Source organism: Galeopterus variegatus, unplaced genomic scaffold, assembly GCF_000696425.1.
Source record: "Galeopterus variegatus unplaced genomic scaffold, G_variegatus-3.0.2 Scaffold626, whole genome shotgun sequence".
Classification (NCBI taxonomy): Eukaryota; Metazoa; Chordata; class Mammalia; order Dermoptera; family Cynocephalidae; genus Galeopterus; species Galeopterus variegatus.
The window spans coordinates 93,887-104,384 of record NW_007726737.1 but is presented as its reverse complement, the minus strand read 5'-3'; the positions used below and the strand labels follow the sequence as shown (position 1 = coordinate 104,384).

Here is a 10,498-nt window from a genome sequence, read left to right as displayed (position 1 = left end):
CAAGAGGCCCAGACTTTGTTGGGGGTTGTCCCTCTGGGGGACACAGGGGGCTTCCAGGGGCCCCCTTCTTTTTTTTTTTTTTTTTTTTTTTTTTTTTGTCTTTTTCCGTGTCCGGCAACGGATCGCAACCCTCAGTGTCGCCCCCGTACCGGACCGGGACCGGCAACGGGATCGCAACGCTCGGTGTTGCCCCCGCGCCTCGCTCAGCCAGTGAGCGGGAACTGGTCTGTATGTGGGATCCGAACCCTCGGCGGGAGCGCCTCCACGCTTCCCAAGCGGCGCACCAGCGCAGTGCGCCACCGGGCCGGCCCGTCCTCCTTCTTAGTTCTTCCCAAACCCCCATCTCTGCCACTTCATAGGGGAGCACCAGGCCTGGAGGACATTTATTTGGCAGAGGATGCATAAAGAGCACAGCATAAATGAGACCATGTACCTAGGATCCTGAAGGCCTTGATTCTGGTTATGCCACCAGTTTGCTAGTTCTGCGATCATGGAGAATCACTTCACTGTTCTAGGCCTTGATTCTGTCCTCTGAAATGAGCATTCAGGACTAGATAGCCTCCAGGTCCCTTCTAGCTCTGTGTCTTGGGCTCCATCCTCCTGGTTCCTTGGCCCTCCTCCTGCTGCAGAGAAGGTTCTCACTTGATCTTGGGGCCTGACTCCTCAGCTCTTTCTCTTCCTCGCTAGCCACTGCCCCTGGGGGAAGACAGGCAGAAATCACAGAGATTCCAGAGACTCTGGGGTTCAAAATGGGTGTCTCCTGCTCCGAGGGGGCTTTTGGGGCCCTGCACTCACTGTCCACCCGGAGCAAGGCCAGTAAAGGGAGCAGTCGCGGTCACAGGCTGCCACATGCCTGTGACGTACTTCAGCTGTTATTTGAAGGAACCAGAAAGTCTTGTCTCAGGCCTGCCCTTTTGTGCAGCCTCCCAGCCCCCAGTGGCCACTCTGTGCACCCACTTGCCCCAGCTTCTCAGGCTTCCCCTGACTCAGCCTGCCACAAGGCCACCGGGCCACTGGCCCCTTCCCCCTCTAGGCATGGCAGCTCTGGCACTGGGCCTGGCTTGTTTTCCTCCTCCTCCTCCCCACTCTCCACTTTGAGCCTTGGCTCCACCCCCAACTCTGGTTTTTGGGCCTGTTGCTCCTGCCAGCTGCCGCGGGGGCTGGGCTGAGCCAAAGGGTCCCAGCTGGCCTGTGACTCACCAAGAGGCCTTGCCGGGGTGATCCGGCTTCTTCCCTAGTTCTGCCGTCAAGCCACCAATACTGGAAGGTTTTCTTAAACGAGAATAGGGAGTTCCCAGGCTCCCCCATTCCTTGACTCTCTCACAGCACCGAAGCTCAGCAGCTCCTCTGGGCTCCTGAGCTAATCCCTCCTGCTCCTGCTTTCCCATGGCCAGAAAGCTGCGCAGTAAAGAGAGGGCTGTGGACAAAAGCTGGCGTGAAGGCGGAGGGGCAAGGAATGAGGTGGTGGAGGGATGGCCTGTGGACAGCAGATGACACGCTGTGACCTAGAGAGAAAATAGGAGGGTCCCCTCTCACAGAGACAGCCCGGACTGGAAGGGGTGGGCCGGCTGTGTGAGCTGGGCAGGGTTCTCATGACTGCTTCTCTTGTGTTCCTTTTCAGGTGTCTGCAGCTGGGGTTTCCCCTCAGCCCTCGAGCGGCCATGTCCAACCCCAGTGCCCCACCTCCGTATGAGGACCGCAACCCCCTGTACCCTGGCTCCCCACCCTCTGGGGGCTATGGGCAGCCATCTGTCCTGCCGGGCGGGTACCCTGCCTACCCTGCCTACCCACAACCTGGCTACGGTCACCCTGCTGGCTACCCACAGCCCATGCCCCCCATCCACCCGATGCCCATGAACTACGGTGAGACTTGAAGGGTGGGAGGAGCAGCTTGGAACAGATGAGGCCATCTCCTTTCATTCCTTTTCTCTTCAACTTCCCCTTTAGTTCCTTTTTCTGTCTTCTCTGTTTAGATCTCCCCTTCCCATCTTTGTTACCCCCCCTTTTCCCTGAGCACCTGGCCCCCCAGCCACTTGCTAGCCCCTTTATTCAGCAAGGAGACTGAGTCCATGACACATATCAGAACTTATACATCAGAGGAGAAAGTGGTTGGGTGAAGTAACGAATTCCTAGCGGTTACCTTGGGAGAGCATTTCTGTTTCTCACCAAGGCCGCTGCCACCCCACCTGGACACAATGTCTTCCTTACAAACTGCCTTTGGAACCCGAAGCTCTTTTTTAAAAATATACTTGGTGCTGACAAATCCTCATCCTTTAAGGTAAAATCTGATTTTTGCAAATACCCAAAAGTCATTTGGAATCAAGTTGATAAACATTATGGCAGGTAAATACTATAATTTGGTCAGAAATGAGGTGAGATTAGAATGCAGTGAGACTCTTTTCCTGGGAGGCTTCTGTGTGGACTGTGAAAGCAGTTCCCAAAGAGCATTTGAGGAATGTTTGGAGCCCCCACAGCATTTCTAGAATACTAGATATGTGCACTGGGGTGCAGGTCTTATCTTAGCATGTCACTCACATTTTATAGTCACATATACCGTTGATGTATCTGTTCTCTTCAAGGCCTCATGTTGGCCCCAGCCCCCGAGGCCTGATGCAGATCATGGTCTTTACCCTTTGTTTTCCCCCTCCACACATGTGCTCTGTGCTTTTCTTTTTCTTTTTTGGCAGCTGGCAGGGACAGGGATTGAACCCTGGACCTTGGTGTTCTCAGCACCACATTCTAACCAAGTTAATCACCCAGTCCTGCACTGAGCTTTTTTACTCTCCTTTTCTCGACTGTCCATTCCTGAGTGCCTGCTCTGACCTGGCCGGTTGCTTCAGTTGATGCTCCAAGTCCCGCTGCTACCTGGCTTTCTCACTAGATGGTGACCAGTGACATGGGCTGGGCACATGGGACCCCCCCAACAGATGCTGATGGAATGGCTCACACCTGAGCCCCCTCATGACATGCCAGCTCTGGTCACTCTGAGGGCATCCAGAGGGCCCTGGCTTGGGAGAGGAGTTCTGCATTAAAACACTTGTCTTTTGACTGGAGATGCCTGAGACTCTGTTGGAGACAGTGTCAGGGAGGCTTTGGAATGGAGGCCAAATATCCCAGGTCCCCAATTGGTCATATGTGATCTGTCTGTAGGCCCAGGCCATGGCTATGAAGGGGAGGAGAGAGCAGTAAGTGACAGCTTCGGGCCTGGAGAGTGGGATGACCGGAAAGTCCGACACGCCTTCATCAGAAAGGTGAGATGGGGCTGAGAGGTGGGTGTGCCTGGGGGAGGGGCCCCTGTCCCCAGGGGCCTTCATCCCCGTGTAAAGATGCTGCTGACTTCTGTTTTCTCTAGCCCTGCCCTCTCCTCAAAGGGGTTACCAGCTCCTCTAACCCCAGTGTTTCCCCTCCTTTTGCTCTTCTTTTCTGTAACCTGGGTTTGGGAGGGCAGGTTCAATTGGGAAAGTCTCCTCGGTGGGCTCTGTCAGAGTGTTCTGCCTTCCCCAGACATCTTTCTCCTGTTAGACTGTAAGGCACTTGGAGCCAGAAATGATCACAGCCGCCAGTAACCCACCCTGCCCCCTCACATCTGCACAGTGCCCCTCTTAGAGTAGATAGACGCACGCACATGGCAGACTGAGCTGCTGGGGGTGTGGAGGCTGTGCCGGTAGGCATGGGCTGTGAGCAGGGCAGGTTAGCAGTAAACCAAGGCTGGACATCGACAGGAGGGGAGATGCCAGGGAGCAGGTGGGGGTGGGGCAGGGGAAGAAGTGTGTGTTGCATCTGAGCCAGGTTCCTTCCTCACTGGGGTCACCTCTAGGCCAGGCTGCAGCTGAGAGGGCTCTTGAATGGGAACAAAGAAAAAGGAGATCCTTCGAAATGAGAAAGAAGCCCCTCCCACCACTAGAAGGGCAGGGAAGGGGCAGGGGCTGGTGGTCTTTTGGGCTTCTTGGTCGTGGGGGCTGGCTGCTTCCTGGGAAGAGGACCAGGGTGTGCGATGTGACCCGTCCCCCGCCCCACCGCCTGCGTTCCAGGTTTACACCATCATCTCCGTCCAGCTGCTCATCACGGTGGCCATCATTGCTATCTTCACCTTTGTGTGAGTCTCAAGGCCTTGCCACCCCACTCACCAGCCCTGTGTGGGGTTCAGGGTCACCTGCTGGGAGTGGGGGTTGTGGTGGACCCTGCTCTCAGAGGGACAGTGGGGGTTAGAGAAGATGGAGCCCAGCCACCTGGTGGGCCCTGGCAGGGAGGCAGGGAGGCAGGCAGGCCGTGGTGACTCCTCTCTTGTCCTCCCTGCTCCACAGGGAACCGGTCAGCGCATTCGTGAGGAGAAACGTGGCTGTCTACTACGTGTCCTAGTGAGTGCCTGCTCCTCTGCTCAGCGGTCAAGGAGGGGTGGGCGGCAGTTTGTTCCTAGTTGACCAGCTTTGCTCAGGGCAGGGATCAAAGTGCCTTTTGAGAGGGGCCCTCCAAGTTGCCGGGGCCACTGTGCCATGCTAGCAGTGCACACGGTACCCACATCCCCTTAGCCTGTCTGCTCCGGCCTCCCCAAGCCTCCTTCCTGGCCCAAATCTCTGTGTTAGAGCTCCTCAGTGCCCCTGGCTCAGGCAATCTTGTCCTTGCTCCTGCTCGGGAGCTTCCCCTCAGGCCTCCAGCCCACTGGGCTGTGGGTGCTACTGGGCAGGGGTGGTGGGGGATGAGGGTGGGTTTGGGACTGTAGGCTCCTTCCCATCTCTTTCTCCCCAGTGCTGTGTTCATTGTCACCTACTTGACCCTCGCCTGCTGCCAGGGACCCAGGTGAGTCCCAGAGACTTAGACGATGAGAAAGGATGGCAGGGGGTGGGACAGGGGCCAAGTATTTGGGGGAAGAAAAGGGATTCCTTATAGCAGTTGAATGGCAGCTTACAAGAGATAATGATGAGGATGATGATGGCAGTTTTGTTCAGTTGTGTACAGAGTACTGTGTGTCTGTGAGATCTAGCTATCGTTCTTAACAGCAACACTGCAAGACATGTAGCTTTTTTTTGGCATCTGGCTGGTACAGGGATCGAACCGTGGACCTAGGTGTTCCCAGCACCATGCTCTAATCAACTACGCTAACTGGCCAGCCAACATATGTAGCATTTTAACCACTTAACAAGTAGGAAGAACCCAAGGCTCAAAGAGGCTGAGTAATTTTCTCCTAGTCAGTGTAAGAGCTGCAAATGAGTCTTGGTCTTTGTGGCCCCACAGCAGAGGTCTGTCCCACTGCCCCATGTTGTCCCTGCATAGGACACCTGAGCAGGTACCAGAGGCCATGCCAGCCTCCCCTCCCTGGACTTAAGGCTTAATGCTCAGGCACAGGAGCCTCTAATACCTGACCAGCCCCACATCACCTCATCAGCTTTTCTCTTTCCCTTCAGACGCCGTTTCCCATGGAATATCATCCTGCTGACCCTCTTTGTAAGTCTGGAAGGGTAGCAGGAGAGTGGGGAGACGGTTTAAGGGCAGGCTGGTCCCAGGGAAAAGATGGGAACACCACTGTGGAAGGATGTCCCTGTCTCCCCCACCTTACCCTGACTGTCTGCTCTTGGCCTCCTCTGTGGCTGCCTTTTTCCAACTCAGTCACATCTACCCCAAGTTCTGGCAGGCCACTATGGCTGTTCCCCCAGGGCCCTGCCTTTCTTTTTAATGTTTTACTCTTATCTCTCTCCTTCCCTCAGACTTTTGCCATGGGCTTCATGACAGGCACCATTTCCAGGTACATTCAGGACAAACTACCACACTCTTGGGAAGTATGTATTGTGGGGAGTGGGCTGGCAGTCATGTGCATGGGGGGTTCTGGGCAGGATCTTTCTGGAGCGGTGATCTTGAAGTCATCCATACATGCCTTATGCCTCTGGCCTCTCTTAATTCCTTCTTCCCCCCAGTATGTACCAAACCAAAGCCGTCATCATTGCAATGATCATCACCGCTGTGGTGTCCATTTCAGTTACCATCTTCTGCTTTCAGACCAAGGTGAGGGCATGGATGGCTTTTCCCTAGCCACCCCACCTCTTATCTTATACAGACTCAGCCCTTTGGGCTTGGCACTTGGGCAGGCCTGGGAGGGCCCAGACACTATACTCCGGGGACTTCCCTTAGAGACCTAATCTCTTTCCCCTCATATCTGCATCTACAAAACTGCTTCCTGTGTCTGTCCTTAGAATGTTATGGTCACTACTATGCCCCTTAGGAGGCAGCATTGGGAGTCCCCAGCAGGGGAGGCAGGTCCAGTCTGGCTGAGCTGCTCTTCGTGGCAGTCGTCTGACAGGAACACCCTTTTCCCCCTTCTCCCTTCCTGGCAGGTGGACTTCACCTCGTGCACAGGTCTCTTCTGTGTCCTGGGAATTGTGCTGATGGTGACTGGGATTGTCACTGGCATTGTGCTGTACTTCAAATATGTGAGTGTCCCAGAAGAGCTGTGGTTAGTGAACCTAGTGCCCAGGGCAGACTTTCTTTTTTTTTTTTTTTAAAAGATGACCGGTAAGGGGATCTCAACCCTTGGCTTGGTGCTATCAGCACCACGCTCAGCCAGTGAGCAAACCGGCCATCCCTATATGGGATCTGAACCCGCGGCCTTGGTGCTATCAGCACCGCACTCTACCGAGTGAGCCACAGGCCGGCCCCAGGGCAGACTTTCTGTATAGCATGGTGTAGCAGGCCCGCTCCTGGGCTCCAAAGTCCTCTGTGCAGGCTCTGGCCTCCAGAACTGCTCGACTGGCTAGCAAAGGTACCAACACAGAAGTGCTATTCTTTGGGTTAGAGTATAATCTCTATTTGGGGACAGATGCCCTTAGGAGCCACAGCACCTGAACCCCGGGACAGCATCACTGAATTCCAGTGGGAAGTAGTAGATTAAATATGTCTGACAGTTGAGAACAGGTTCTAGGAGGCCGACCAGGAAAGGACCGAGAAGATGGGCTTGGGTGGAAGGGACCTTAGGGACCACTGGATCCAATTCCTTCCTTTACTCCAGTCAGTTGGGGACAGCAGGAGGCCCCTAGGCTGAGGGGAGAACAGTGCTGAAAGGGGAAGGCTGTGAACGAGGGCCGCCTGCCCACTTCACCACCCTTCTGTGTGGAGGCCGGCCCCACCCTTCTGTGGATGGGCCCCCGCAGGAGCATCCGATGGGGCTGCCTGCAGGTGCTCCTTGATTCTGATACTCATCAGGGTGGCTGCAGGCTCCTTCCCAGGCTGGGCTGCAGGGGCCACTCTATTGAGTGCTGACCATGATTGGGGGAGACGATGGGGCTGTTCAACCAGTGCTTGCCAGGCCTGCCCCTCCAGAGCTGTAGCTCAGCAGCCGTCTTTCTTCCACCTCTGCACCTTGATTAACTTTGGGCATTGGTTTTATATGGCCATTGTAGGACGGCTTCTGCTTTCTCTGCCGAATATATCATTATTCTTAATTTCTTAAAGGATCTAGGAAGGCAGAAGTAGTCCTTTCAGGGCCGGCCTGTGGCTCACTTGGGAGAGTGTGGTGCTGATAAAACCAAGGCCACGGGTTCGGATCTCTATATAGGGATGGCTTGTTAGCTCACTTCGGTGAGTGTGGTGCTGACAGCACCAAGTCAAGCGTTAAGATCCCCTTACCGGTCATCTTAAAAAAAAAAAAAAGTAGTCCTTTCATGGACAGCTAGCTTCCTGGGTCTACCCACTCTAACACGAGTCCCAGGGGGAAGCTGGGTCCCCAGGGCCTGCCTTGGTCCATGCATTGCTAAGACTTGCCTATTTGCCACGATTTGCTAATGCCATCCCCTGTACCCCGCTTCCCCAGATTTACTGGCTGCACATGGTCTATGCTGCTCTGGGAGCCATTTGTTTCACCCTGGTAAGTGCCTGCCCACCTCTAGGAAGGGATACTGAAGGGAGGGAAGGAACTGAGGGAATAAAGTGTGAATTTAGGCTGCTTGGGAGGCATGAAGTGGGGCCACAGCTGGCCTTTCCTCTCCCTACTGTCAAGAGGTTCCACCGACTTTCTGTTTGTTCTGCCATCTTTTGTTCACACTGCCTGCCATTAGAACATTCAGTATCACAGGCGACGGTGTATCCGTCTCCTTTTCTAGTTGTGAACTGCTTGAAAGTAAAGGCCATGTGTTAAGCTGTTTATTAATGTGTCCCCTAAGCATACTGCATGGCACACAGGCTCCCAGGACAAATCTGCTGGCCAGAAGTGAGCTCTGGACAACGAGCCCCTGGGTTCTCACTTCTGGCTTCCCTGTCCCTGCAGTTTCTGGCCTATGACACACAGCTGGTTCTGGGGAACCGGAAACACACCATCAGCCCAGAGGACTACATCACTGGTGCCCTGCAGATTTATACAGACATCATCTACATCTTCACCTTTGTGCTGCAGCTGGTGGGAGATCGCAATTAAAGAGCGTCCCCCCTGTTCTAACCCACCCTGGGCTTTCCCTTCCCTGGAGGGCTGAGCCTTGTGACTGGGTTCTGCACCCCAGGCCCCTTTCCTTCCCCTCCAGTAATATGCCCAGTTTCCTTTCTGTCCTGGGGAGGGGTGGTCTCTCTGGCTGTGGATGTGTAGGCACCTGGTGGGGATGGAGGAGCTGGGGACTAATTTTTGCCCTTGGTGACCTTGGCAGGGACTAGGCTGATGATGTGTGTTTACCCCTCTATCCACTACATGGCACCAAATTGTTAACAGCTGGGATGGGGGGGTGGGGGGAGAAGTGAAAAGAGCCTACTCTGTGGTTAAGGGAATATGAAAGGTAGAAGTGACTTTAAGGTGACGAGATTTCCCCTCCCACCTCTGCCACAGGCTTCTAGGCTAGGTAGCTGGAGCTATTTACTTTCCCAACCCCCAGCAAAGCCAGATAGCTTTGTCCCCAGCTTCCTGGACTCATAGGCCATTATCCTATACTCTTTGGCTTGGCACCTTTTAGCTCAGGAAGGTAGAAGAGATCTGTGCCCATGGGTCTCTCCACTTCAATCCCTTCTTGTTTCAATGATGTGTATATATTGTTTATCTGAATTAGGGGTGGGGGAGGAAGAAGAGACTGAGCAAAGTAAAGTTCAGGGGCCAAAATGGAGCAGCATCTACCCTGGGATTCCTTCTGGCTTGTGACGGTGGTAGAGAGAAAAGGCTGTGTGTAGCCATTTGGTCCCCATTCTCCAAAGCCGCTTGGGGCCTCCCTGGGTGCTTCTGAGATCTCTGGTCAGAGGGACTTCTTGTTTCCTGTGCTCAGGCCACTCAGAGCAGAAAGTGAGGGGCAAAGGTCAGGATATGGGCTGGTGTGTAGAATCATAAATGTGGCCAGGAAGTAACCAGGATGAAGAGAGACTGGGGGCGGGGGGCAGGGAAAATGCCTTGGGGTCCCCCATGTGGTCAGAGATAGTGAAGCCTACTGTGGTGCCCAAGAAGACTTCTGTGTTCTTTCCTTTGGCTAACCCAGGGAGGGCCCTGAGAGGAAGGTGACTCTCTCTGTTCTTAACTCATGTTGGGTGGTTTTTGACTCCAGCCCCATCTCTCCAGCCAGCCACTGCTTTCTTTGTAATACCAAGTGCCTCAAGCTGGAATGGGGAGGGGGAGAAGGGTCAATCTGTTGGGTGGGGGGAAATCAAATCAGTTCAAGGGTACAGGACTTCTCTATGAAGTACTTGATCCTAAATATATCACACAAAGGGATACAACTAGAAATGTAATAAAGTTTTATGTTTAGAAGTTAAAACCCTGTATATGGCTCTGGTTTTCTTTACTTGAAGGGATTAGCTCTGGGAGTCTCTGGCCCTGCCGAGAGCATCCACTTTCTACCTCCGCATCTGTCTTGGTCTTTCCCACCTTTTCTAGGGTAACCAAATGCACTTTACCGCAGCACTTCTTGGGGGTGGATGCAATAGGCTGCTGAAGGCTCGGCAGTCAGCTGGGGGAAAGGGGAGTTCAACCCTGCAATACTGGATCTGGAAGGCACTGCTTGGGGCCGTAGTGCTTTGCCTCTTTTGTGCCATGACCCTTTACAAAAGCCCACAGGAGCTATGAGGGGTCTTCAAAAAGTTCACAGAAAGATCTGTATTTTTCAAACCCATTTTTCCCCAAACTTTGTGAAGTACCTTCGTATTAACTCTCTTCCCCACAAAGCTGTACATATACATACAATTTTGCAGATGGGGTGAGGGGATGGACTGCAGGTTCAGGTTTAGAACTCCTGTCTTAGAAATCACCAGCTCAGGGGCCGGCCCGGTGGCGCACTGGATAGTGCGCCGCTTGGGAAGCGCGGCAGCGCTCCCGCCCGAGGGTTCGGATCCCACATACAGACCGGTTCCCGCTCACTGGCTGAGCGAGGCGCGGGAGCAACACCGAGGGTTGCAATCCCGTTGCCGGTCCCCGGTCCGGTACGGGGGCAACACTGAGGGTTGCGATCCGTTGCCGGACATGGAAAAAAGACAAAAAGACAAAAAAAAAAAAAAAAAAAAACCCCAAGCCCATGGGGCCGGCCCGGCGCCACCCCGCTCAGAGGGGGGC

The 10,498-nt window shown here is 54.2% G+C and overlaps 2 protein-coding genes across 5 annotated transcripts in view; one reads left to right on the top strand and one right to left on the bottom strand.

Moving 5' to 3' along the window:
• The window catches only part of TMBIM1 (transmembrane BAX inhibitor motif containing 1), a 17,985-nt gene extending 8,273 nt beyond the window's left edge, over positions 1-9,712 (top strand). For 3 of the 4 annotated variants that reach the window (XM_008570738.1, XM_008570739.1, XM_008570741.1), the window contains exons 2-12: positions 1,622-1,863; positions 3,151-3,251; positions 4,032-4,096; positions 4,305-4,358; positions 4,747-4,797; positions 5,403-5,442; positions 5,703-5,740; positions 5,910-5,997; positions 6,327-6,422; positions 7,799-7,852; positions 8,252-9,712. In XM_008570738.1, coding sequence (XP_008568960.1) covers positions 1,662-1,863; positions 3,151-3,251; positions 4,032-4,096; positions 4,305-4,358; positions 4,747-4,797; positions 5,403-5,442; positions 5,703-5,740; positions 5,910-5,997; positions 6,327-6,422; positions 7,799-7,852; positions 8,252-8,398 — 936 coding nt within the window. In that variant the 5' untranslated portion in view covers positions 1,622-1,661 and the 3' untranslated portion in view covers positions 8,399-9,712. Of the gene's footprint in view, positions 1-1,415; positions 1,462-1,621; positions 1,864-3,150; positions 3,252-4,031; positions 4,097-4,304; positions 4,359-4,746; positions 4,798-5,402; positions 5,443-5,702; positions 5,741-5,909; positions 5,998-6,326; positions 6,423-7,798; positions 7,853-8,251 lie in introns of those variants that run through there. The other variant, XM_008570737.1, reaches the window with a different exon arrangement.
• PNKD (paroxysmal nonkinesigenic dyskinesia) overlaps positions 1-10,498 on the bottom strand; it is a 76,644-nt gene that overhangs the window by 62,653 nt on the left and 3,493 nt on the right. The gene's annotated exons all lie outside the window — the stretch shown is intronic.